Here is a 25,779-nt window from a genome sequence, read left to right as displayed (position 1 = left end):
GGCCCGTGACGTGGCAGCGGCGCGATGCTGCGGGCGCTGCTGCGGGCGCTGCTGCTGGCGGCGCTGGCGGCGGGCGGCCCGGGACCCCCCCGGCTCCGCGGGGCCGAGCTGTGGGACCTGGCCCGGGGCAAGGTGGAGGTGAGCGCGGGGCGGGCGGGGGGTGCGGGGACAGTGGGGGCGCCGCCGGGGTGACGAGGTGTCTTCTCCCGCAGACCTGCGGCGGGTGACGGCTGAACCGCTTGAGGGAGGTAGGTGCCACCGGGCGGGGGTCGGGGCCGGGCAGGGGCCGGGGGTCCCCCGCCTCTGAGCAGCGCCGGGCCGCCCGCTCTGCCCACAGGTGAAGGCCTTCGTCACCCAGGACATCCCCCTCTAGTACCCGCCACCGCTGCAGCCCCGCTCGGTGGGCAGCGCTTGGTGTGTCCGCGCTCCGGGCACAGAGCCCCGCCAGGACGGGCGGTGGGGAACGGGATGTGGCATGGGACCAAATGGGGTGGAGGACAGGATGGGACGGAGGACAGCATGGGAGGGGACAGGATGGAGGCGGGATGGGGCAGGGATAGAGGATGGGATGGGAGAGAGCAGGACTGGGCAGAATGGGATGGAGGACAGACAGGTTGCAATGGACAACAGGGTGAGACAGGTTGAAGGATAGGAGGGGATGGACAATGGGCTGGAGGATGTGATGGGATGAGCTGAGGGGAGGGATGGAGGATGGTACAGGATATGGGATGGGATGGGATGGGATGAAGGATGGGATTGGATGAGGGGTGGAGGACAGGGTGGTTGAAGATGAGGTGGCATGGGACTGGGTGGGATGGAATGCAATGGAGAATGAGATGGTTTGAGATGAGGGACAGAATGGGATGGGAGGGGGGAAAGGGGATGTGACTGAGGACAGAGTAGGATGAGGGATGCACGGGCCTGCCCAGTACTGTGTACTCCTTAACACACTGCCCAGCCATAACCTGGAGATGAAGCACCTGCCTGGTGCTGACCCCGAGCTTGTTCTTCTCAGCCACCGATACGAGGAGCTGGAGGTGAGCAGCCACTTGTGGCATCTGCCGCTGCAGCAGGGACTCGGTGGTCGGTGCCCCCAGGCACCAGGCTGCAATTCCTATCTGTGTGCAGAGAATCCCCCTGAGTGACATGACCCGGGAGGAGATCAACCAGCTGGTGCAGGAACTGGGCTTCTATCGCAAGGAGACACCTGATGCCCCTGTGCCTGAGGAGTTCCAGTTTGCCCCTGCCAGGCCTCTGCCGGCCCTGCTGCCCCACCAAGCTCCCACTGCTGATGGCGAGACTCCCCCTGAACATGATGAGGGAGAACACCCAGAGCTGTAGCGAGGGGTGTTGCGCTCGGGAGGAGGTCCTGCAGCCACTCCCCAGAGCATGGGGATGAGGGCATTACAGAGGCTGGGGACAGTGCTGCAGGGTGGTGAAGGTGCCCCTGCTGTTGCTCAGTGCTGTGTATTCTCTGCCCCAAGAATGCCCTGAGCAGCTCCAGCCTTGAGCAGGGGCCTTCTAGGCATTGTGGACATCCCAGGGGTCCTGTGTGCCTCTCGTTGCCTTCTCTCCCCTGCAGCCTGGCCCCCCTGGCCAGTCAGGAGGAGCAGCGTTTTTCCTGCTCCCTCGCCATGCCCCGAGGTTTCACTGGTTCCCAGTGCTGTGCAGCAGTATCCTACCTGCGTGGGACAGGATGAAGCCCTCAGCAGAAAGCACCAGGTGCTGAGGGTAGATGTGCTGAGTCCTGAGGTGGGAGAGCTGTCCCTGGGCTTTACACCCCAGCAGGGTTCTCTCCTTTCAAGCCCCCAGTAAAGCTCTTGTATACAGTTGGCTGCAATTGTTGTCTTTCCAGGGAGGGGTCAGTGGGGTACACATCCCGCACTGCTCTGTACTCGATGCCAGGAGGAGCTGGGTGCCCCAGAGCCACTTGCAGAGGTAGGAGGAGATGGCAGGGTCACAACCACTGCTAGCAAGCTGACAAACCATCCCACAGACAAACCATGCTGTTCCTGTGCCCGTCCCCTGAGGTGCAATGGACAGATGGATGAGGCACCACAGCTTGGGCCAAGCTGCTCTCACGGGCTGCACAGGTATGGATGTGACCCCACAAGTGGGTCCTGCAGTGCGCAGCCATTGAGCTTTGGCTCAGCTGGCTCAAGGGGACATCTGGTCCTTGTCTGGGAAGGGAGCAGGGCACAGCTGCACTGTCTGCAGACCTGCCTGCACACAGTCTTGGTGGCAGCATGGGGTCTTCTCCCCATACCAGGCCTGGGGGTGGTGGGGGGCAGGAAACCAGCAGCCTGTGGTCAGGGTGGGATGCTGATGGTGCCCCTTGGCTCTGGACATTGTCCCTGAGCAAGAGGAGCAGCACGTGCCCCACATCTCCCCCCAGGGCCAGGTGAGCAGTAGGCCTGCAGACACGGCTGCCAGCACTCTCCTGGGCACTGCAGCGTGTGCTGCACTGGTGGCACAAAGCAGCAATGTGGCTGGGGAGAAGGACCCAAGGCGAAGGCGTCACCCTATAGAATAAACCTTTATTGTCTGGCTGGTGTTGGTACATGTGTCAACGCGGGTGTAGAGATGGTGATGGAGGGGTGAGCAGCACTGAGCACATAGTGCCCTGAGCTGAGCTGGGGAGGAGAGCAGGGGCTGCCGTCCCAGCTCACTCCTGGGCCCCTCGCTCCCCCGGGGCTCCTCGCCTCCCTGCCCACTCCCCAGCATGCGGGTGCTGCAGCCCCCTGGTGTGGAAGTGGCCCAGGGTGCACATACACAGTGGGAAGCAGGGTGTCAGCACAGGGCTGTGGAGCCGGCCCCAGGGAGGTGGCACCAAGCAGGGCCTACAGTGGGCAGAGGGGCTTCCTCACAGGGGCCAAGGAGAGCCACTGGCAGACGCACTGTGACCTGGGCTGGGCTGCAAAACCCTGCTTGGCCCCTGACCCCTGCCAGCCCTGGGCCTGATGGCGCAGCTGTGCCCAGACCTCCCCATGGACACAAAGGTGCTGCCCACAGGTCAAACAGCTCCTGGAGAACAAATAATTTAACACACTGGAGTGCGGGAGCCAAGCTGGGGAGCATCCCTGGCAGCACCTGCCTGGCCCTGCGTTGCCCTGCCCACAGGGTCAGCCCGCAGCCAGCCAGGGCAGAGGGAGCTCCAGCGAGGCAGGCGTGGGGTTGCCCTGGTGGCAGAGCCCCCAGCGCCAGTCCTGTGTCCCCCCCAGACCCTCCTGGGGCAAGCAGCCCACTGGCAGCCCTGAGGGCAGGGGGCAGCGGGGTGGTGGGCAGGGCAGGCTCTAGCACTGTTTCTGCTGCATGCGCAACTCGTGGCGACGCAGGTGGTTGTAGAGGGACTGCACGTAGGTGAAGACACACTTGGCATCTGGCTTCTTCCCCATGATCATCATGTCTTCCACCTCCACCAACGGCACGCAGTCCACCAGCGTCCTGCAGAGACGCAGACCTCAGCATGGCTCCGGGTCAGCTGCCCCACCCCAGGGGCTGGGATGGGGGACCCACGCTGCCCCAGGCCTGCTGGCACTGGGCACTGCTGCCCTCAGCTCCTGCCCACCTCTCAGTACCCACTGCAGTCCCCTGATGCTCTCTGCCCCAGCTCTTGGTGCTGGCAGCCACCCCCTGCAGAGGCTGTGCTGACCCTCCTCCTCCTCCAGCTGATGAGGGAGACCTGCCAGCTTGCCCACACATGTCCATGCTATGGCCCTGCCCCAAATGCCATCAACTGGACCAGCGAAAGGCAGAGGGGTCCTGGTCACTTGCTGCCCATCACTCCTGCTGCAAGCCCTGGCCCAGCTCTCCTGCCTCCCATCAGCTCTGTCAGCTCAGTTCCCACACTCATGGAGTTGAGCTCAGGGCACTGCCTGCTCCAGGCACAGCACCACGTGTGGGGTGAGCACTGCCCCTCTCCAACCAGCCCAGTGCTGGCCTGTGCCCACCACCTGCAGCCCCATTGCTGTGCTGGGGTCTGCGCAGGGCCCTGCTCGAGTAGCTGCCAACCTTGGGGGTCCTGGCAGGCCACAGCTTCTGGGCTCTGCCGCTACCCCTCTGGGAGGGCCCTGCCCTCACCACCCACCCAGCTCTCTGGCCTGCAAGTGCCATCTCTCTCCCGCTCTGGGGTTCTCTAGGCAGCTGTGGAGCTTCCAGCACAGTTTGGGTAGTCACTGGAATGGCCAGGCAAGGCACAGAGGGGAGGCCACCTCTGTCCTTCTGCCTTTCTGTTGGGGGCTAGGGCTGCACAGAAGCAATCCTGCCATGGCTGCCCCCCTCTCAGCCCTGCCCAGGTCCCTCCACCCCTGCCAGGCAGTGTGGTAGGTGCCAGGGCCCACCAGGGTACAGACAGCGCCGGAGCACCCCGGCTGCTGCTGCTGCTAATGGCTGATGTGGCCACGAGTGCCTGGGGGGGACTGGGCCAGCACCTGGGGGCTGCTTGGCGTGAACTGGCAGGCCCTGCTGATGCCATGGTCGGCCTGGCTGCTCTGGTCCCAGAGCCACCCTCCAGCAGGGGCTGTCCTCCAATGACAGGGTGCACTGGGCAGCTCTGAGCACAGGGAGGATCTGAATCCCAAACTGCCACCCACCATTAGAACAGCCCCTACAAGCCCTCACCCCCATCTTCCCAGACAGCAGTAACCGTGCTGCACACCTCAGCCCACCAGCACAGCCCACTCCAACCCCTGGGGCTGGCACCGACACAGCTGAGGAGAGACCCCAGCTGGTGCCAGTGCCCTGGGACACAGCAGGGCCACCAAGCTCCACACAGCACAGAGCTCTGCCAGGACCCTGGTCCTGCACCCTGCCACCCCAGCTCTCCCACAGGGCTTCAGCTGTACTGGAGACGATGCAGCCATGGAGATGACAGGTTCCAAGCTGATGACCTGGCCAGCACTGGCCCCATCCAGGGATTTGGTTGCCTGAGCTCAAGGCCCCCTGCTACTACCCGCCCTGGCTCAGGAGGTGATGGCAAAGGAACAGCAGCGCAAGGAGAGTGGTTCTGCCCTTATAAAGCCATTGTTTGGGCCCCGGTGTGCTGGTGCTATGCAGAGCCGGGGGGAGCGGGAGCTCCAGTGCCAGCTGGGATGCCCCTAAAGACAAGCACAAACACTGCAAGATGAGGCAGGACCCAAGCCTTGACTCACAGTTTCCAGGCTCCCCGCTCTTGTCCATATATGAGCAGGCAGCACCTCACGGGCTGGGCTGGGCTGGGCCGGGCACCATGGCCCCCGCCTGGCCCTGCAACAGCGGCTGCAGCCCCTCCCCGCCGGGGGCGGCAGCCACCACCAACCCCAGGCTGGGGAGGAGGCAGCAAGTGCGAGCAGTGATGCTGGGGCATCCCATGGGGGCTCACCCACACCCAGGCAGCACCACTCAGGCTCACGCTGCTGTAGAGCACCCAGAGCAGCACCCCCAGCTGCTCACCCCTGGGTCAGGCTCAGCCAACAGTGGAGGAAAGAGCTGTGGCAGCTCCATTCCCTCTCGTGCCATCGCCATGGCTGGAAAGCCAACAGCCCCCCCAAGGGTGATAGAGTCCCCGCCTCCCCAGAACCCCATGGATGCGCTTCTGGAAGGCCAGAGGCCAGCTGGCCACCGCTACCCCTCTCCTGACCACAGTTTGGCCCTGCTGGCCAAAATCACCAGCACTCGTCCCTTGCCCACCTGCTTCCCCCAGCCTCTTCCCCAGCCACGGCGGCCACTCCCCAGCCCCTCAGCCAAGTGGTGGCGGTGGGGCACGGGAAGGTATTTGGAGGGGAAGGTTCTCACCATCGCTCCCAGGGGGGTGAAAATGGGCTACGACTTTTTGGTTTTTACCAGCCCCTTCTGGACCAGGCAGCGATAGAATTCCTGAATGTATGTGTACACACACTTCCAATCTGGCTCGCGCATCCGGACCATGTCCTCCACGTCCAGCAACTGCGGACAGTCCGCGTGCTTCCTGGGGGCAGGGAGAGAGAGGGGCAAGCCAGTGACCGCAGCCCAGTCGGGGAAGGGAGAAAGAGAGAAAACAAGAGACATGGATCAATGCAGTTCCCGTCCCACCCCCAGGCAGATGCTGCTCTGCTCTCGCATGCTCTGGGAGTGCGCGATGCAGGGACAGGAGGGCTCTGGGCACTGCCGCACCAAGGCCATTCAGTGAGATTTCAGGGGGCACAAGCAAGGGAGGGGGAGGACAGGTGAGCGGTGTGGAGAGGCGTGAGGTCCAGAGGGAAGGACAGACAGAGGCAGGGGAGGAGGAGTGAAGTGTTCTGGCACGCCGGGTGCTCAGGGAGCGGGTTCCAGAGCGGAGTGGCGCTCTATATAGCCTCTATATAGACCCGCCGGGAGGATGGGGGGGGCGAGCCCAGCCCTCCTGCCCAGCTCCGCTTGGAACTGCGCGGCACAGCCCTGGTGCAGGAAGCTCAGGAGGAGACGCTCACAAGAGCTGGAGGAGGAGGAAGGACGAGAGGCCACCTGGCTTCCAGGCTGGAGAGATTGATGGCTCTCTCAAGTCCACACACTGGTTCCCCAATTCAGGCAAAAAGTCCATTACCAGGAACGCCAAGAGCCAGGCACGCGGCCCCCTTCTCACTCATCCGAACAGCACCACAGCACCCAGGAGCTCGTGGGAGCTCCCAGCTCACGCCACCGCCCCAGGCACCGGCTGGGATGGGACCTCCACCTGCCCGGCCCTGCCACTGGGCAGGGTGCTGGAGGGGAGGAGGAGCGGGTGGGAGAGAGACAGAAGGAAGGAGAGAGGGGCTGGCTGCCAGCCCTCCAGCTGGACACGCTCCCGTCTCTCAGCACCCAGAAAAACCAGAAGCAAAAGGGGAAGGGAAGAGACTGGAGAAGCTGCGATGGTGTTTGAGCTCCAATGACCGTGAAAGGAGGCACTTGGCACGGGCAAGCCCTGCTTCCCAGGGGCTGTGGTCCCACACCTGGCACCCCAGAATGGTATGTACTGCCTGCAGCCAGGTGGACTTGGGGGCTGCTGCCCTGACTTTGGGTGCTCTGCCCCACACCCAGGAAGCCCAAACCTCCATGTCCACCCTCGCCACTCCAGACTGGGTTGTGCTGGCTTCTCGTGGCTCTGTCCACGCTGCCACTGCTTTCTCCCCAGTGTCCAAACCTTGTTGCACAGCACAGGGGGAGCGATGCTGACGGGTGCTCACCCCCAGTGCCATCGCCCCTGCCTGTGTTCCCCCTTGTCCCAGGCAGCAAGCAGGAGAGCTGCCCTGAGCTACCCTAAGCCCACGTGATGTCAAGAGAGCTACGTACTCTGCGGAGGAGAAGGCCACTTCAAAGTTGTGGCGGCGGTTCTGAGGTGTCAGTTTGCTGTAGTCAAACGCCTCGGGGAAGAAATTGTGGACCAAGGCGCAGAAGGCCATACCATCACTCCAGCTGGACGAGAAGTTCTGGATGTCCACGTGCTGCAAGGGCAGGAGAGTTACCAAGGGGCAGAGAAACTGGCCCTGGGGACAGGGAGAGGAGGTGGCACCCACCTCGTAGCCTCGGGTCTTGGCTCTGCACCAGTCCAGCAACATCTGCTTGATGCTGTTGGCATTGGTCACACAGCTGGAGGAGCGCTGCACGGCGCTGCGTGCTGGCGCGGGGTTTGGCGAGCTGTGGCAGAAGATGCGGGGTGTTATCCAAGTGGTGCTCGTTGCCCCCGCCAGCCTGCCCCCGGCCCAGCCTCACCTCCCACCCTCCTTCTGCAGCTTCTCCATCATGGCCTTGCGAGCCTGCGAGGCCGATGTCTTGGGCAGGCTCTGAGCTTTCATCAGCTCCTTCTTTTTCTCAGCCTGACGCCGCTCCAGCGCAGCCAGGCTGCTCTGCCTGGAGGCACTCTCGTCTTCACGGTCAAAGATGCTGGGAGAGACAGAGACAGAGCTAAGGGGGCTGTGGGCAGCCAGAGAAGGGCACATGGTGGCCTCAGCCCGCTGTCAGCCCCAGAGCTCTGGAGACCTCTGTGTCCCTGCAGGGTGGCCTCAAGTGCACACACCTCCATGCCCATGGAGGGAGCGACGGGGACTGCTGGACAAAGTGAGTGTGCCCCAAGGACCAGGAAGAGGCTTTGGGGACATCCCTGCACAAGGACACTGCAAGCTGGGCAGAGAGAATTTGTGCAAGCAGGAGGCTGACAGGGACTGCTCGGGGCTGATCCCAGGAAGGCACCACCGCTTACCTGCCTGTCTTCTTAGAAGAGGAGCTGTAGGACGATTTTGTTTGAACAAATGTGCTATTGCCACCTGCAGAGAGAGAAAGAGAGAGGCCTTGGGCAGGAGCCAAGGGAAGCAGTGCCAGGCAGGTGGGGGGCTCTGCCCATGCCACAGGCAGGGGTGGCTCAGTGGCAGTAATGCCCTTGGGGATATGCCAGAGGATGCTACGGGGAAAGCACAGTGAAAGCTCTTACTGTCTGATCTCTTCAGATAACTCGACTCCGTGGTTGTGGTACGGGAGGTCTTGGTGCCATCACCTGCAGGGGGCAAGGAAACGGGACCAGCTGGGGCCACGGGCAGCGGCGTCCACAGACACCCACTGCTGTCAAGCACCCTCGCATCCAAATAGTGCGACAAGAAGTCTCAGGTGGTAAAGGAGCGGCCAGGGCAAGCAGAGCGGGGACAGCACAGCAAAAATGCCAGTGCAAAGGAGCAAGGGAACCAGAGCATCCCTGACCCCTGCAGCAACTCTCAGCTTGAGCCACACAGGGACTAGAAGACCAGAGGCACAGAGGACAGGAGACAGGCCCAAAGTGCAGACAAGGCCCCTGCCACCCCAACAGGATGGAGGATCGGGTAGGAAGTCACCAGAGCAGATTCCTTAAAGATCCCCAGGCAGGATCAGAGCAAGCCAGAGGAGATGCAGCAAAACAGCCCTGAACCACGGTCCTGCTCCCAGCGTGGTTTAAGGCATACCCACAAGTGGTGAGAGTTGCAGAGAGAAGCTGCAGTGGCAGAGTGTCAGGAAAGACATTCCACAGCCTCCCGAAGGGTCAGCACACCAGCTGTGCTGGGCAAGCAAGCCCCACGACCCCCCAGCATAGCCCATACTAGACTGGATAAGACGCTCAGTCTTGGTGACGGTGCTGCGTGCCGAGCCATCGGCTGACTGGGTGCTCTGCGTGGTGGTGGTCTCGGTGGCATGGCCGGCCCTCCCTGCCATAGCCTGGCTCCTTGTCTCCTGCAGCCGCTGGTCCCGCTCCTTCTCCCGCTGGTCTGCAAAGACAGGTGGGAGATGGTGTCAGCAGCGAGAGGCAGGGGCAGTGCACACAGTCCCTGCCATACCAGGTGTCCTGCCTGCTGCTGCCATCCACAACTGGCTCATGGGGAGATCAATATCCTCAGCCTGGCACAGCCAGGGGTGCAGGAGACACAATGCGCCCTCCTGTTTCACCACAGCTGGTTGGCCCCACTCTAGAGCCCTGTCTGCTCCACCTGCAACACCACAACCACAGCCCCAACCACCACTGGGGCTTCCATCCCCAAGTACCTCGCTTGCGCTGGCGCAGCTCCCGCATGGCATTTCGGATCAGGCGCCGCTCCTCGAAGTCTGTCGTCCGATCCAGCTACAGGAGGAGGTGGAGGTGAGCAACACCCCACTGCCACCAGCTTGGAGTCCCCTTGCCTTCCCCTGGTAGCCCAGCAGCAAAGGAGGTACCATCTTATCCAGAACATCCTCGTCCTCGATCCTGTTCAGCTCCTCGATATTCAGCTTGCTCCTTCTCTCCAGCTCCCTCGCTTGGACCTTTTCCATGCCGTTGGGCAGCTCTGGCTCCGGTCTCGGTGCCTGGGGCTGCTCCACCACCGGTCTCGGTGCCTGGGGCTGCTCCACCACCGGTCTCGGTGCCTGGGGCTGCTCCACCACCAGTCTCGGTGCCTGGGGCTGCTCCACCACCAGTCTCGGTGCCTGGGGCTGCTCCACCACCAGTCTCGGTGCCTGGGGCTGCTCCACCACCAGTATTGACGCCTGGGGCTGCTCCACCACCTCTGGTTCCATCTACAAGGACACCACCACATGACTGAACCCCTGCCGGCTCAGCCACCACCCCCATGCTGCTTGGGGTCCAAGCCCCACATCACCCTGACACTTGTCCAGTGTCATGGGCAGCAGGGACTCTGGAGAAGACATGCTACATGCGGTATAAGAGCTTACAACCGGTGGGACGCCACAGGCATCCACAGTGACCAAAGCAGGAAGGGGAGAGCAACATCCCCCCTTGTGGCACCCACTGCCCCGAGAGGGCCCAGGAGTCTCTGACCTCCCCTCGGTCTGGCTGCTAAAACATTCTCAAATATTCCCCAGCCCCCATCATGTCAGGGTGCCAGGGCCCTCCAGCGGGCAGGGGCTGCCTGGGTGCTCCAGGCTGGGCAGTGCCCAGTGCCCAGCAGCAGGCAAAGTGCTGGCAAGGCCAGTGCACACCATTAGCAGCACAAGGGATTTCCAGGGAATTAAGGGATTTAGCAGAGAGAAGAGCTTGTGCAGGAGATCAAGAGCGTCCCCCGCATCCCTGCTCAGGATCTAGGCCAGCTCAGTCCCCACCAGAGCAAAGCCAGGATGCCAAGTCCCTTTCAGCACGACCCTCCAGCAATGTGCGGCAGGCAGCAGGCCAGGCCTGGAATAGGGCAGGGAGGCAGCAGAGGGGACGTGCTGGCGCGGGGCCAGAGCAGCCCCACTGCGCACCTGGCCCCAACCTGCGTCACGCTGCCCCGGCCCAGCACCGGACCCATGGCAAAGCCACCGGCGGGAGGTGACACGTGCGCCCTTGCCACCACCTGTGCCCCACCACTGCTGTGTGCGGGCGGGGGCAGGACAGCTGCCTGCAGCCTGCCGGCCCTGCCGGCATGCCGGCAATGTGGAGCAGGCAGGCGCCATTTGTCCCCCGCAGCAGTGAGCCCAAATGGTAGCAGATCCCGGTGACACTTTGTTGCCCATGCACCACAGCCATAGTCCCACGTTGTGCCAGGGGCTTCACCTCGGCTCCAGACACCCCTGGGACTGCCGGGAGCCCCATGGGCCGGTGCCACCCTCCCGTCCCCCCGCCGGGTGCTGCCGTGGGGCAGGGCTGCCTGCACTCACACCACTGTTGCTCCTGGAGAGGTGCAGGGTCGATTGCTGGCGCATGCTGGAGAAAGCAGGCGGATGGGCCACAGGGCCGCTGGGCTCCTCGGTGCCCTCAAAGTGGGCGCAAGGGTCCTGTGCTTCCAGAAAGAGGGTGCTGATGTCCTCCCCAGGGGGCTCTGGCCCCAGCCACAGTGCCAGCAGGTCAAGGCGGCGGCCCAGGCGCGCCAGCTCTGCCCGCAGCTCCAGGTGCTCCTCCTCCAGTGCCCGCAGTGCCCGTGCCAGGGGCTGCACCTGCTGCAGCGCCTGTTCCAGCTGCCCCTCCACCGCCCCCCGGAAAGCCCCCAGCTCCCGCCGCAGCTCCATCAGCTCGGCCGCCCCGGCCTGCGCCAGCCCCTCCAGGCTGACCCCTGGCATGGCGGCGGTGCCAGCGCGCACTGCAGCGTCCGCGCTCAGCTGTCCTCTGCCCTTTATAGGGGCGTCTGGGACACCACCCCCGGCTGGAGGCTGGCCCGGCACAGCTCCGCGCCCACTGAGCTATTCTTGTCGCAGCGGCTGGGGGGTCCCGCACATGGACGCCAAGGCAGGCGCTGGCACTTGGCAGCGTTTCCAGCCCCAAGACCAGGTGGCTCGGCAAGGGGCAGCCCCACCAAGCAGCCCCCAACGGGCTGCTGCCAGTGCCCTCGGTGCCTGTTTGGGGGTGCTGTGGGGCACAGTGGGGGGGGTAGAGCCTCCACATGGGATCAGCTCCAGAACATGATCATGGCAGCTGCCCCATGGCCAGGGACCACCCACGTGCCCTTTTGTCTGAATGCCATCCTGCTCCTGGCCAGCATCACCCACAACACAGCGACACTGCCAGCCCCAGGCTGGTGCTGGTCTGAGGGCCTCAGTTGCCATCCTCCCATACTGCCTGGTGAACACATCAGGGGACCAGGTCCCCGTGCAATGGGCACAGGCAGCACCCCATCAGTCAGAGGACACGCTGCAGTAGCCACTGTCCCCAGATCCCCACACCCCACCAGTCCCTCCAAGTGAGCCCTACCTGGCAGGGCCGTCAGCACCGCTGCCACTGCCTCCTCCTCCCTGCCCGCTGGGAGAACACCTGGAGGCTACGTCTCCCGCCAGGCGGCTGATGGGTCCCAAGCCCCCCACCCCACCACGCAGTGCCGCTAATACCTTAATGAGAGCTGACAGGCTGCTTGGGCCAAGCCTGCCCAAGCGCATTAGCATGGGGAAGGAACCCTCTGTGGGCAGCAGGACCTGCCAGCGAGTGCACCAGCTGCTGAGGGCAGCCCTGCCAGGCTACAGGCACTGCCTGTTTCATGCTGGCGAGGGCCGAGCAGAGAACCTGAGCCAGCGGCGCCATGGCCACCAGCAGTGCCATGGCCACCAAAGGAGCAGTGCCTGCAGAGGTGGCTCAACAAGCCCAGGGCCACCAGCAAGGCAGCGCTGCACTTGACATCCTGGCTCCTGTCAAGGCTGCGTGCGCCTTGCATTACCCTAGATGGCCAGGAGCAGATAAAAGCACTAAAGGGGCTGCACACATGGAGCTGCCTCCTGCACACACCAAGTCTCATTGCCTTCAGCACCTCACTCACCCCCCAAAACAGAACACGGGCAGGTTTTTTTTCCCTTTTTCTTTTCCAGTTGAACCCAAGAATCCCTCCTGGGTCAGGCAGGCTGGGGCTGCCGCTTCAGTGCTGGCTTGAGACTGCAGAGCAGCAGGAAGCAGAACCCCAGCCCACAGCTCCAGGGTGGGTCACAGACCCTCAGGGCGCACCGCCGGGCAGGCTGCCCAGCACCACAGCCAAGGGCCCTTTCCAGGATGGAAAACAGAGGAGTGGGTGGTGATGGATTTTTCCCTAAGCTGCTTCCACCCTAAAAGGTATTTAAAACAGAGAGAGAACCACAGAAGGTTCCCAGCCCACTTCCCTTCCACCTGCCCTGAATGTCTGTATACACAGCAGCACAGTCCAGAGGGTTCATGTGGCTGCGGGTTCATGTGCAGACGCTGGGGTCTCTTTGAACACAAAAAAACCCCAACAAAACACCACCAAAATAAACCAAGAAAACCCCAAAACCAAAAATAAAAGCCAGAGCTTCTGGACCGTGCTGCCAGCACCAACCCACCCACCCACCCTCGTCACTGCTCCCCACCCCAAACCCAGACCATGCCCCACAGCACCCAGCCTCTCTGGGCACTCACCTTGATGACATTGCTGCTGACGCTGCTGATGCTGCAGATGCCGCTGCCGCTGCTGGGGATGGTGGTGATGCGGATGGGGGTGCTCCGCAGCCCCAGGGTCACCTCTGCAGGGGGAGCGGGAGGCATGCAGAATTCGCGCCAGCCCAGCAGGCTCAGCCCTGCACCTGGGGAGCGGCTCTGGCCTGGCTGCTGCATGCATCCTGATCAGTGGTGGGCACTGAGCTCTGACATAGGGGAAGGGCTCTGGGGAGAGCCAAGGGATGGGGAAGCCAGGCCCCCTTCAGCACCCCGGCTCACCCTCCTTCCCAAGGAAGGGCACTTTCCACAGCGCTCCAGCTGGAGCCAAGACCTCTCAGTGTGAGGGACAGCCCCAGGAGCATCCTAAGTCAGGCACGTCTGCAGGCAGGGGCGGATCAGACACCATGTAGCAGCAGGAATGGGACAGAGCAAGACAGCATGGATTGCCCTGGACCAGGAGGTTAGTGGGGTCAGAGCAAGAATGTGGGGCAAAGAATTGAGCACGATCACAGGGGATGGGACAGGGAATGGACCCTGGGCAAGAATGTGGCAGGACACTGAGGATGGGCACAGGCTGTGGGGCCAGACAGCCTCCCAGTACTGAGGTGCCCTGAGCAGGCTGAGTGTCCCTGCCAAAGGGTGATGGCTGACAGGCAAGCTCCTGCCCACAGCTTCTGCTCTTCTGACAGTGCTCACTCTCTGCTCTGGGCTGGCAGCGCTCAAATGCCACTGCTGCTGCTAACACATCCCATCAGCGTCTGCCTGGCTTATCACTACCCACTTGGCCATTGCTGCCCACCTGCCTGCTGGTTTCCACCTGCTCCCTGGTGCCCACTGCCCTGTCAGTGCCCAGCTGCCCACCAACACCCACTTGCTCTGACTGCCCACATCATCTTGTTAGGAGCACTGTCCCACGGTGTCCCTGCCAGCGCCCACCTGCCTCACGGTGCACACCGCCCCTGCAGCGCCCGCCTTTCCCAGCCCCACCTCCCTGAGCGATGCCCACTCACAACCATCACCCCTACAGTGCCCAATTGTCACGCTGCCAATCTTCCCCACCCAGTCTCCTGATAGATGCCACCTGCCTGCACCACCCGTCTCCCTCATCCCATTCTCCCCATGGCTGCCTCTCCCCACATTGCCCACCTTACCCGCCCGGTGCCCACCTGCCCGCTGGCTGCCGGGGGCGGCCACGACGCGGGGCGTGAGGGGCTGCATGCGCCCATCCTTGATCTCGATGGTGAAGTAGGTCTTCATGCCGTCAAGGCCAGGGCTGGCACCGGGGCGGGGGCCGGCGGGGACCGGGGCCGGGCGCTGCTCTGCGCCTCCGCTGCCGCCGCCCCGCGCGTTTTGAGCGGGCCCCGGCGGGGCCGTGTGGGGCCCCCGCTGCCATTGGCCGGGGCCGGCCCGCCCCCCCGCGCCGCCCGCCCCCGCCGCGCTGGGGGCCGGTCCCGGACCCGTCGGGGTGAAGCGCTGGGCGCGCTCCCGCACCGAGGATGCCCGCGGCGGCCCGGCGGGACTCGGCTCTGCGGGGGACAGGCACAGTGTGGTCACCAGGGCTGCAGCGACCTACAGGTGTCCCCGCCATGCATGCTGCACCCCCCCTGCCCGGCCCCGCGCAATGCACGCAGCGCCCCGGGGTGCCCTCTGCCGTGCCTCCTGCCCACTTCCCCCCCTCCCCTGAGGTGTCCCCACCATGCGTGCTGCCCCCAGGGTGCCCACCACACATGCAACACCTCCGGCTGTGGTGGCACACGCGCTGCCCCACTCCCCAGGGTGCCTGCAGCCCCTCAGAGTTTCTGCCCCTGCTTCTGCTGGGGCCTGGCTGCGCGTGCACGTGGGTGGGGAAGGATGGGTGCTGGGGAGGGATGGGTGCTGGGGAGGGATGGGTGCTGGGGAGGGATGGGTGCTGGGGAGGGATGGGTGCTGGGGAGGTGGGCAGCCAGCAGCCAGCCCCACTCAGCCAGGGGCACCCTGCCACCACAGAGCTCGTCGCCTGCCCAGGCTCTGCCCGGGACTGGGAAGCAGAGAGTGGAGGCAGTCACCGCTGGGACCTTACCCGTGCGGCTGGCCGGGCGCGGGGAGGAGGGTGCTTGCTCCCACCGATGAGTGTTCAGGCGAGCCTGGGTCCCTGCTATATCCTGGGTGGGCACCGCCACTTGGGAAAGGACATGTCAGATATGCAAGGAACAGGACAAGGAGGGCAGAGGGTGAGTGTGGCACAGGGTGCTGTTGCTATCCCCACCCCCCTACAAGCACAGCACCCTGGGGTCCCCCTCCCTGTCACCTCACACTCCCCAGAGCATAGTGCCAAAATGCACCAGCACTCACAAACAGCTGGCTCTGCCCTGCAGTGCCAAAACTACACCGCAGAGGCGGGCAAGGCAGAGGTGGGGCACTAGCACCACAGCAGGGTCAGCAAGTGGTACCTGGGGTCTGTGCCAAGAGGTTGGGATCACCCCTGCACCCGCCAGGCCCGGGCATAGCAGAGCCAGCCCAGGATTGCCTCTGGAGAGGAGAGGGGGCTCAGTGGCTCAGCCCCCACCCAGGGAGCAGACAGGCACCAAACAGGCAGCACTCTGGCCTGGGGCTGGAGTTGCTGGTACCCAAATGGGGGGGCTCAGCCTTTCTCCAGGACCCAGATTTGAGACGCCAGGTGAGGCAACGGGGGCCAGGTCCTGCACACTTCCATCCACCCTGGGGCTGTGCCACACTGCAGTCCACCACCCCCTAGCATCTCCCCAGGAACCAGCAGCCCATAGGGCTTCTTGGAGGAAGGGGACCTCCACCTGCAAGAGCAGCCCCAAGTGGGAACCTTGACCCTGAGGGCAGTGAGCTGCTTTGTGTTTCCCCCCTCCTCCCTCCATTTCCTCCCAGAACAGCCGTGGGGACAGTTTTGTGGGCAGTAGGAAGAGGGCACATGCTGGCCCTGCCATCCCTCAGGGCTGCGGGGAGGACCCAGAGGGTGCTGGGCCCAGCCGGGCCAGCAAGCACAGCCCCGGGGGGTGGGTCAGGGCCAGCAGGCGGACAGCTCCCAGCCTTATTGGGACAAAGAATGCAAAAGGCCGGGGTTTGCTGCAGGCACCAATTCCCTTTCATGGCCCTGCTGCTGCCCAGCCTGGAGCTGGGGGATGGATAAACAGCTCGCGACACCTCACTCCCCCGGCACCCAGCTGGGGCAGGCACTGCACGGCCAGGTGGCAAATGGCCACCAGCTGGAGATGGCCCCTGGCCTATCCACATCCTGCCCTCACATTTCTGCCCCAGTCTGTGTGGGCATAAGTCACATCCCCAAGACTGATGCCCTTCCCCGCACCACTGAGATGCGTGTGCTGCAGAGCAGGCAGGCAGTGGGGGACACCTGGGGCAGCTCTGCCCAGCTGGTGGGGGGGGCCAACAGCCCCAGCACTCCCTCCCCACGGGGCTGCACTTACCCACAGGTGGCTCCCCATGCCTCCCAGCCGGCCCCAGCACCTGGCCACGCAACCCAACACCAAGCTGCAGGGAGGAAAGGGGGCAAATCAGTCAGCTGGGGGGGTCACACCCTCCCCCCCCAAACCTTCATGCCAAAGTGCCTTCACCCATGGGATCACCAGCTGCTGGTGAAGGGAGCAGTGATGGCCCCAGCCTGTGCCGCCGGTTCTGTACCTGACTGCTGGCACCGGGCTGGCACAGGTGAGGCTGCTCCACCCGGTGGCTTTGCCCTGCACTGGGCTCCTGGGTGCTGGCAGGGCTGCCTGGGCTCCCTTCCTTCCAGGCTGCCTGGTGCTGCCCTGTGGGCTGGGCAGCACCCAGGGAACACAGCTGGGCCCGCTCTGGCTCCTTGCCACCATCTTCAGGCTCCGGACTGGGCTCTGGTGGCAGCTGCAGCTCCGGGAGCACGAGGGTCCTGGAGACCACAGCTGTGGGAAAGAAGAGATGCTGTGCACGGGGGAAGCCTGCTCCTGTGGACCCACCAGGCGCCCAGCTCCCCCTCTCCGCACTGCTGGGGTATGCCATGCTGCCCTCTCCATCCTCCCACCCCTGCCCACAGCTGGCCCAGCACTGCTCCCGCTCCGGGCACACACCCGGACAGGGCTCTGCCACCAGCATTTGTGGGGACTCACCCTGGGTGCTGGGTTTCTGGGGGTCTCCCACCTCCTGGCTACATAGCTCCTGCATTCCAGCTGAGACGTGTTCCTGCTTCACTGCATCATCTGGCTTGTGGGCCTGGGGAGAGCAGCGAGTGAGCACAGGGCCAGTGCCACTCCAGTCTCTGGCCAGGTCACCCTGTTCCATCACTGACACCTGGCCAGGAACATGCCGCACGCCGTGGCCTCTTCCCATGCCACCTCGCCTACATGCTGCCAAGGATGGACAAGCTACCCTCTCCACAGAAGTCACTGCGGGAGTCTGGCAGGCAAACAAGGGTCCCCACACCTGCTGTCTCCAGCAGGCAGTGAGGGGGACGTCATGTCTGCTCAAGTAGGGGATCTAAACCTGGTGCTCCTGGCACTCCTCTGTGTGGGGATGATAAGCACCAGGGCATGGAGCAAGGAGCTGGCTGTTGGGACGCTCTGTGGCTCCTGCCACAAGTATATCAGCCTTGTCTAGCATGGATACCAGAAGGTGGGAAGAGAGGAGAACTCCTGCCCAGTGCCCTCTGTCCCCTTCTGCCCCCAGCCCCAGGGCTGCATGAGGCAGAGAGTACCCAGTTTGGCATCGCCCTGTCCCTGCCCACAGCACTAGCAGTTCTGTCTGGCAAAAGATGGGATGCTCTGGGACCGCAGGCAGGTGACAGGTGTCGTGGTTGAGGTGTGTCCCTGACACATGCCTGAGCAGGGCCAGGGTGTCTGGGTGTCACCAGCCATGGCACAGGGTGCAAGTCCTGGCTCTGCCAGTGCCTCCAGCAGCACGTGTGGGCTCCAGGTGCGGATGTGACTCCAGAGCGGGGGGAGGTCGAGGGGGTGCACAAGGGAACCTGGACCCAAACCCAGGCACCACTGCAGCCATCTTTTAAGGGAAATGGTGCTGTGTTTGGAGTAATCAGCTGAACAGAGTGGGAGAGCCCTGCCAGCTGCTCAGGAGATGGCCCAGCACGGCCAGGACTGGGAGCAGCATGCCGGCACATCCAGATGGGGAAGACAGACAATGCTGAAAGGTGGCACAGGGCCACAGCCCCAGGGCACACAGGCAGGAAAACTGGGCTGAACACAGGTGAATGTGGGTACCCGCACCTTCCTTCTCAGCTTCTCCCTTCCACATGCTCTCTCCCAAAGGGCAACCCCACGTGGTGTCTGTACAGGGACTTCCTACTGTCACAAGAGCCGCAGTCCCCTGCAGGGTCACCGCTGCTGTGCAGGAAACCCAGGCTTGTCCTTGTTTCTTCCTGTCCTGCCCACTAGCTCATGCTTCCCTCAGCCATGGCTGGTGCGGACCAGCCTCGCTCCAACATGAGCCCTGGCTGCTCAGGGGCCAGCAGGAACAACCAGCAGGGGCCCAGGGGGTTCAGAGCTTCTGCCTGCACAAGAGGACTGATGCACGCAGCTGCCGCAGGCAGGATGAGCAGCTGCCGCCTCCAGAGAGTAGCATTCCTGCAGAACTGCTGCGGGGAGGGGGGCACCAAGTGCCCTGAGGGGCCTGCAGACCCCTCACTCATAGCACTCGCACTCAGGCTGCACCCTCAGGGAGAAGCCCAGAAGCAGCCAGACCTGAGTCCCCAGCCCCAGCTCACCTCTGCTGGGGCCACACTGGCATAGCCCAGCTGCATCCCCCATGTCCTCAGCTCCACCTGCCCTGGTCCCCTTGGGTGGGCAAGGCCAGCATGCCTGGGGCTTTGCACATCAGGGAGGCAAGTACAGGAGCTAAAGGGAAGGGTGAGGAGGTCTTTAGTGGCCCTATCCCCCAGCAGCACCCTGCACACTCACCGCTGAGCCTCCAGGTTCCTCGGCAGGGGGTTGTTCTGCAGCTCCCCTGTAGCTGCTCTCCTCTGGCCCAGCCAGCGCTGACTGCTCTGCATCATCCTGCTGGCTGCTCTCCCCACTCCTGGCTGTGGCCAGGGGCTCAGCACTGCCCTCGCCACAGCTCTCCCTGCTCCCAGCTAGGGTTGGCAGCTCTGTATCGTCCCTCAGGCTGTTCTTCCTGCTCCTGGACAGGGCTGGCGTTTCAGCATCATCCCTCTGTCTGCTCTTCACATCCCCAGGCACAGCAGGGCGCTCACTGCCGTCCCTCTGGCTGCTCTGCACGTTCCCAGCCAGGGCTGCAGCTGGATGGGAGCAAAGGTGTTTAGGAAGGAGCTGCCCACATTCCAGACTCTCTGGGGTAGCTATCCTGGGACACAGGGACAGTGCCTCACCTTCAATCTCCTCAGCACGCAGCTTGCGTATGGCAGCTCGGATCAGCTTGCGCTCCTCGTACTCACCTGCTGCCCGCAGCTGCAAGAGGGAGAGGCCCAGGAGAGAAGGGTCAACCTGGCGCACAGTCAGTCCCAGACCACAGTCAGCCATGGCACACAGTCACTCACCAGTTTTGTCAGCTCCTCGACGTCAGTGATGGCTTCGAGTTGCCGGGACAAGGCAGCCAGTGCCGTCTGCTGCTCCTCCTCCAGACGCCGGGACCTGTGTGGGGGCGAGAGTGGCCAGCCGGGAGCTGCCAGGGGTGCTCAGGACCAAAGTCCTCTCATGGGCAACAGCACATTCAAGCAGCGGACCCCACCCACGTGCCAAGCCGCTTGGTGTGGGGCTGCTCCCACTCTCTGTGCAAGGTATAGTGGGGCCAGGCATCAAAGTCACCATCCCCTGCGGCAGAGGCGGGGGTGAGCAGGACCCCCGCCCCACGCCAGACTCACCGCGGCCAGTTCTCCTTGTCGTCCTGCCGGTGGCTGCCGCGCTCGGGGCGGAAGCGCTTGGATGCCAGTGCCTCCTCGTCCCGCTCCAGCTCCTGCCGCTGCAGCTCCCTGATAGCCGAGCGGATGCGGCGCCGCTCAGCCAGGTCCAGCGTTGCCTCCAGCTGGGTGTGACAGGGTCGGACTCAGCACCGGCTCCGGCCACTGTGGCCCCCAGCTCAGCCCTGGTGCCGCCCCGCGCCGGGCTGCCCACGCACCATACAATGGGGCCATCTGTTCGGCGGGACCCACGCACACAGTGCCTGCTGCCCAGCACTGCCTGGCCCCGCGGGGAGCGGGCATGGCCCCCCCGAGGCAGGATTCCTGGACCAGACATGGTGAGGAGGGGCTGCCACAGTGGCACTGAGATCTCCAGGCACATGAGGAGCAAGGAGACAGGGGCAGCATGGCATGAATGCCCATCGATGGTCCATGAGGCCCCCAAGGGAGGGTTCCCTGCAGCCCTGCCTCATCACGCCATCAGCAGAGAAACAAGTCCACCTGCCCATGCCTGCCCATGCAGGCCCCTCCAGCAGCAGGGGGGGACAGCAGAGCCTGTTTTCCTGCCACCCTCACAGCAGGAGGTGCTGGTTGGAAGGGTCCCAGCACTCCCCCAAGGAGGGCCCCCCCAGCCCTCCTGCATGCCTCCCCACTCTCACCCAGTGCTAGAGGATGGCTGGCAGCTCTCAGAGCCAAATCCATGAGCAGGATCTGTCCTAAGTCAAAGTCCAACCCCCTGTGAATGGGAAGCACAGCCATGTTCTTCCCACAGCCTCGCCACGAACATCTCATGGGTGCTCCTCAGCCCACCTGCCAGGGGCACCCAGAGTTGCTTCCCCTCTTCCAGACCAGATCCACAGCCCTGCCACCAGCTCAAGTGCTTCAAGAGGGGGCAAGCATAGCACCCCCCACACTGAAGAGTGGCAGAAGGCAGCCGGATCTGCGGGGAGAGGCCAACCAGGGCAATGGTCCTCCCACTGTCCTGCTGTGGGACAGTGGGACTGTCCCAGCGCTGGGAACCCAGGAGGCGATTTCCCGTGGAGCTCGTTAAAAAATAAACCCGATGACCCACAGCAGCTGCTGTCAGCGTCAAGCACTGGCATGCTGGGAGCAGCTGCGGCTGCACCACAGGACAAGAGCATCAGTCCCCTCCCAGCCCCACAGGCCATGGCCGGGCCACCACCAGGCCACCCATCCGGGGTCTTCAGGTTCCACTGCAGCAGGAATCCAACGTTGTTCCCTCAGCCATGCCCAGGCTGAGCAGTGCCAAGGGCTCTAAACCATCAGCTGCAGAAACCCCCTGTACAGAGCCTCCAGCAAAGCCATCGCCCTTTGTTCTCCCTCCCTGGAGTCTGGAGACCAAGGCAGGATATTTCCATCCCAGTTAGGCCAGCAGGCACACAGCCACCATGTACCACCCCAGTGGCAGCCAAAATCATGGCCGTCCAGCCCCTGCCAGCCTCAAGACCCCAACAGGAGCATTATCCTTCCCCAGCTGGCAAGACCCCAGTGTGATGCTTGGCAGCTGGGACTGCCGACCCCCAGGGAGGCTCCTCTCAGATAGCTCAGTGCTGGAGACACACGCAATATTTGGGGCAGCTGTTTGAAGCCAGGGTGCTCCCTTCTGTGCCAGCTGGCAGTGCCATCCCTCCCAGCACATTGTGGCCACTTATTACATCCCGCAGCAGCACAGGAGCCTGCCGGAGCCAGGGCCTGCCGCCCCCCTTGGCGTCTTGTCTGGAGCTGCCACCTCCACTGGCACAAGGGCAGGGAAGTGGATGGGAAGAACAGGGGGATGTTGGGGTGGAAATCAGGCCCTCCATCCACATGGGCCTCCCACTTCCCATCTGTGCTAGTCCTGCCTGCCCTGGGGCAGCCGCCAGGACGCTGCTGCAGGCAGGGAGGGACGTCGGCAGAAACGCTGGCTGCCCGGACAAAGGCACGGAGACAGGGCCTGTCCCTCTGCAGCTCCAGCAGAGACTGCGGCCACCCGAGCTGGCCAGGAAGCCCAGCTCCACCATGCACAGGGTGGGAGAGATGGAGCCTGGTCCAGCAGATGTCCTGTGGCAAGCACAGCTCTCCCCACAGCCACACAAAGGACACGAGGACTGAAAAACACTCCTCTGCTGCATACCGGCAGGCCAAGGTCCCAGCCCTTCACTAAATAAGCTGCTGGTGGTGCAGCCCCAGCAGCTGGGTCACGGCAAAGCAGGGGGTGGCAGCAGCTGCAGAAGCTGGGAGTGCTGGGAAAGGGGGGACATGACAGGACGCCAGCCCTGAGCACCCCAGAGTAGGGGGTGGCACCCACATGCTGCGTGAAACCCACCCACCAGCTCCAGGGTCTGCTCTGCCCAGGAGGCTCCAGCTGGCACCTGACCTGCACCCGGGTCTTGGATGGCTTCTCCCTGTGGTACAAACAGCAGCAGGACAGGAGAAAGAGCTTTGTCCCAAGCCCACGTCAGCAGGGAGCCGGGATGAGGCAAACGAACGTCTTTAGAAGCTCCGTGGCCAGCGGCGATGGGGAACATGCTGGAAACCACAGCTGGAGCCAGCGGGCGGGAAGGGGCCAAGGGGCCCAACGCTGCCGGCACAGGCAGGCCCAGGGATCAGCACATGCCAGGGCCCCAACGGCCCTGCCCAGCCAGCAGCAAATTAATGGTTACAAGCAAACGCCCGCCTCGCACACACAAAGTGGCTTTGTGAAAAGGGTGCTGGCAAGGCACCCGTGGGCTGCTTTCCTGATGATGCCCAAGCACAGCAATGTTCAGAGTCCCAGCATGGCTGGCAGCTCCTCCAGGAGGGCTGTAATTAGCACTACATCCATCCGGCTCCCCAAAACCGCTGAGCACAGAGTCCTTGTGAGGCTGGAGCATGGCCACAGGGAAACTGCTCTGGGGACAGGAGTGAAGCACATCAAGCATCTCCTGTAGACACAAACTTCACTGCCACCTTTGGAAGGAGCCACAGAGACAGCCGCTGCCTCCCAGGCAGAGGAAAGCAGGAAGGATGGCTGGGTGACAGGAGTATGGCTGGGACACAATGCTTCTCAGGGCCATTGAAGCCCTTCCCAAAGACCACCAGGTGTAAGAAGAAGGGGACCTCATGGCCATGACTTTCCTAGCTCAAGCCTGCCTTGCTTCTGCCTGCAGGGAGATTTGCATCTTTCCTGTCTAATTAACCAAGGTGAGACCTGGAGGGGCCAGAAGAGGGGAGCATTGCCCAGCCCTGGGCCAGCTGACGACAGCCTGGAGCTCAGCATAGCTCCAAGCGCTCAAATGACCGCCTGCTTCCAGACACCCAGCTAAAGGCCACCCTGCAGTGGCATCTCCCCGGTTCCCTGCAGCTCCCTCCCTGAGCTTCTCCAAGCCCTTGTTACACCACCTTCATGCTGCACCACAGGTTCATCCCAACTGGCCTCCCTGGGACTGCGGCAGGCAGCTGGGGCAGGAACCGCATGGATGCCTATGGGAAGGAATTTGGCAGCAGAAGCTCCCGGGCAGCTCCCAGCCCAGCCAGCATAGCAATGGTCCTGGCAAGGAGGCTGCAGGGACCTGCTCACATCCCCCAGACTCCTTCTTCCAGGACATCCAGGGACACCACAACACTGCTGTCAAGGTCTCTCTGGGAGAAGGGAGGAGAAACAGCCCAGAGTTAAATGCTGGGGAGGGCAGAGGAGCAGGGAGGAAGCGGTGGGAGAGGCAGTTTTCCCTTATATGGGCTAATCCTCTTCCAGCTGAGCGGAGCCAAAACCTAACCAGAAAGAAAAATAATTCCTTCCCCGCGTCATGTCAGCTTGGAGCAGGCTTTCCCCAGCCTGCGCCACACAGGCACGGGGAGACTCAAGCCACAAGCAGGGTGCTCTGGGGATGCAAAGCCCCAGACGGTCAAAGATGAAGCCCCAGGGAGAAGCGGTGCTTGCCGCGTGGGTACGATCCACCTCTGCAGGCCGGCTGGAGATCCAGCTGCACCACAGACTCGACACCCACCCCATCACTGCTCCCAGGGCTCCACCTCAGCCCAGAGACCTCAGCTGGGACATGGCAGAGCCAGAGCACTGACAGGACAGGGGAAACCCAACCACTCATTCCCACTCCTCCAGGGGTCCCCATTGGCCCTGATGTCACCCCACAGAGAGTGGTGGGCTCTCAGCCCATCAACAAAGGGCAAGTCTGCATGTTGTCACCCAGAACAGGCTGAGGGTGCCGCATCAGGAGGCTCTGGCAGGGTAACACAACCCTGATGTTGACCCCCTGCCCACAGCACGGCGCAGCTCCCGCTTCCCGCCGGTGCCACAGCACCCCAACTCTTTCCTGTTCCCGCAGAAGCGCCTTCCCGGCTGACTCAGCTTCCTGCCGTAACCATTCCCCAGCACCCGCCTGGGCCACCCCAGCAAACCCTCAGCCCTGAGCCTGCCATGTCCCAGAACTGGAGGGAAGGGCAGGGCTGCCCAAAGCTGTTCAGCAGTTTGTAAGGCTTCCTGGCACAACAGCCCTCGCGGAGCAGGTCAGAGCCCGGGACACACAGTTCCACATTTGGGACACACAGGCACTCATGCCCCACGAGCCCATCCAGCCCCGGCAGCTGTGAAGTCAGGGCTCAGCTCCAGCTCTGACTCCCGGGGGAAGAAACAGAGCAGGGAAGCAACTTGGATGTTGCTCCAGGAGCTGCCGCACAGGAGATGCCCATCCATGAGGGTACAGAGCCTGAGGAGCAGCCCCTGGCATCGCAAAAGCGGAGACCTGGGCCAGATAGCAGCCGGCACCAGGACAGCGGTGAGCAGGTAGCTGAGCCGGCAGCAGGAAATGTCTCAGGCTGGAGCCAGCAGCCAAGGAGATGGAGCAAACGAACAGACATTACAGGCTAAACGAGGATGTGAGCAAAGGGCCAAGTGTGGCCAACGCGGGAGGGCCAGAGTCTGTGGAGCCACTGGGGCAGGATAGGGGTTTGTGCTAGAGCCCAGGCGTGCCCAGAGCTCCGGCCCAGGCCAGCTCGGGCCCCTCCTGGTGCTGCTGCCCGGGAGCCCCCAGGTACCGCAGCAGCTCCTTGCCAGCGTCCCCGTTCGCCCCCACCCTGATGTTCAGCGGCAGCTCCTCCACCCGTGGAGGCGCGGACGGGCCCGTGCTCCTGGGACAGCCACCACCTCCCCTGCCCTGGCGGGGCACAGGGAGCCGGGGCACCGCCAGCCATACACCGACCACTGCCCCCGGGAGCCACCACAACCGCCATGCCCCGGCCCTGCCCGCCGCGGGGACTCACCAGCTTCCGCAGCGCTCCCTCGTCCATGCCGACGAGGTTGTCCTGGGACATCCTGCCTGCCTGCCTGCCCGCTCCGCCGCCGGAGCCCGCCGCTGCTGCCGGCCCAAGGCTCGGCGGCGGCCGAGACAACAAAGGACAGCTGAGGCGGCGCGACCCCGCACTCGGCTCCGGCCCGGCCCGCCCGCGCTCCCGCCCGCGCTGCCACCGCCCGCCGATTCCCGCCGCCCCGCCCCGCCGGCTCCGCCCACGCAGCGCCCGCCGCCGCCATTGGCTCTTCGCTCCGGACGGTCCGGCCCCGCCCCACCTGGCCCCGCCCCGCTCGGCCCGAGGTCCCGCTCCGGATCCCGGTCGCGGTCCCGGTCCCGGCCCGTGGGGCTGAGCGGAGCCGCTG

At 63.8% G+C, this 25,779-nt stretch overlaps 2 protein-coding genes across 4 annotated transcripts; one reads left to right on the top strand and one right to left on the bottom strand.

Moving 5' to 3' along the window:
- On the top strand, positions 1-1,829 carry SELENOM (selenoprotein M). Its single transcript, XM_065851922.2, has 5 exons — positions 1-138; positions 213-248; positions 338-372; positions 959-1,037; positions 1,129-1,829. The coding sequence occupies exons 1-5, from the start codon at positions 25-27 to the stop codon at positions 1,339-1,341; spliced, it is 477 nt and encodes a 158-aa protein (XP_065707994.1). The 5' UTR covers positions 1-24; the 3' UTR covers positions 1,342-1,829.
- A 688-nt stretch (positions 1,830-2,517) lies between these two features.
- SMTN (smoothelin) lies at positions 2,518-25,584 on the bottom strand. Of its 3 annotated transcripts, XM_065851920.2 has the most exons (22): positions 25,389-25,572; positions 20,097-20,257; positions 19,773-19,866; positions 19,605-19,683; positions 19,177-19,514; positions 17,377-17,479; positions 16,919-17,172; positions 16,705-16,768; positions 15,330-15,428; positions 14,437-14,796; positions 13,253-13,356; positions 11,062-11,178; positions 9,643-9,981; positions 9,475-9,550; positions 9,036-9,200; positions 8,399-8,461; positions 8,171-8,234; positions 7,684-7,854; positions 7,488-7,608; positions 7,264-7,415; positions 5,773-5,944; positions 3,278-3,444 (listed from the first exon to the last, which is right to left on the bottom strand). In XM_065851920.2, exons 1-21 carry the CDS (start codon positions 25,437-25,439, stop codon positions 5,800-5,802), a joined length of 3,120 nt encoding a protein of 1,039 aa, XP_065707992.1. In that variant the 5' UTR covers positions 25,440-25,572; the 3' UTR covers positions 3,278-3,444; positions 5,773-5,799. The 3 variants fall into 3 exon arrangements, with proteins under 3 accessions (XP_065707991.1, XP_065707993.1, XP_065707992.1); XM_065851919.2 differs by lacking the exon at positions 5,773-5,944 and having other exon boundaries at positions 2,518-3,444; positions 25,389-25,584; XM_065851921.2 differs by lacking the exons at positions 5,773-5,944; positions 11,062-11,178 and having other exon boundaries at positions 2,518-3,444.
- Positions 25,585-25,779: the final 195 nt, after the last annotated feature.

This window comes from Patagioenas fasciata, chromosome 17 (assembly GCF_037038585.1).
Source record: "Patagioenas fasciata isolate bPatFas1 chromosome 17, bPatFas1.hap1, whole genome shotgun sequence".
NCBI lineage: Eukaryota > Metazoa > Chordata > Aves > Columbiformes > Columbidae > Patagioenas > Patagioenas fasciata.
The sequence above is the reverse complement of the archived record's forward strand: the minus strand, read 5'-3'. Positions and strand labels throughout refer to the sequence as shown.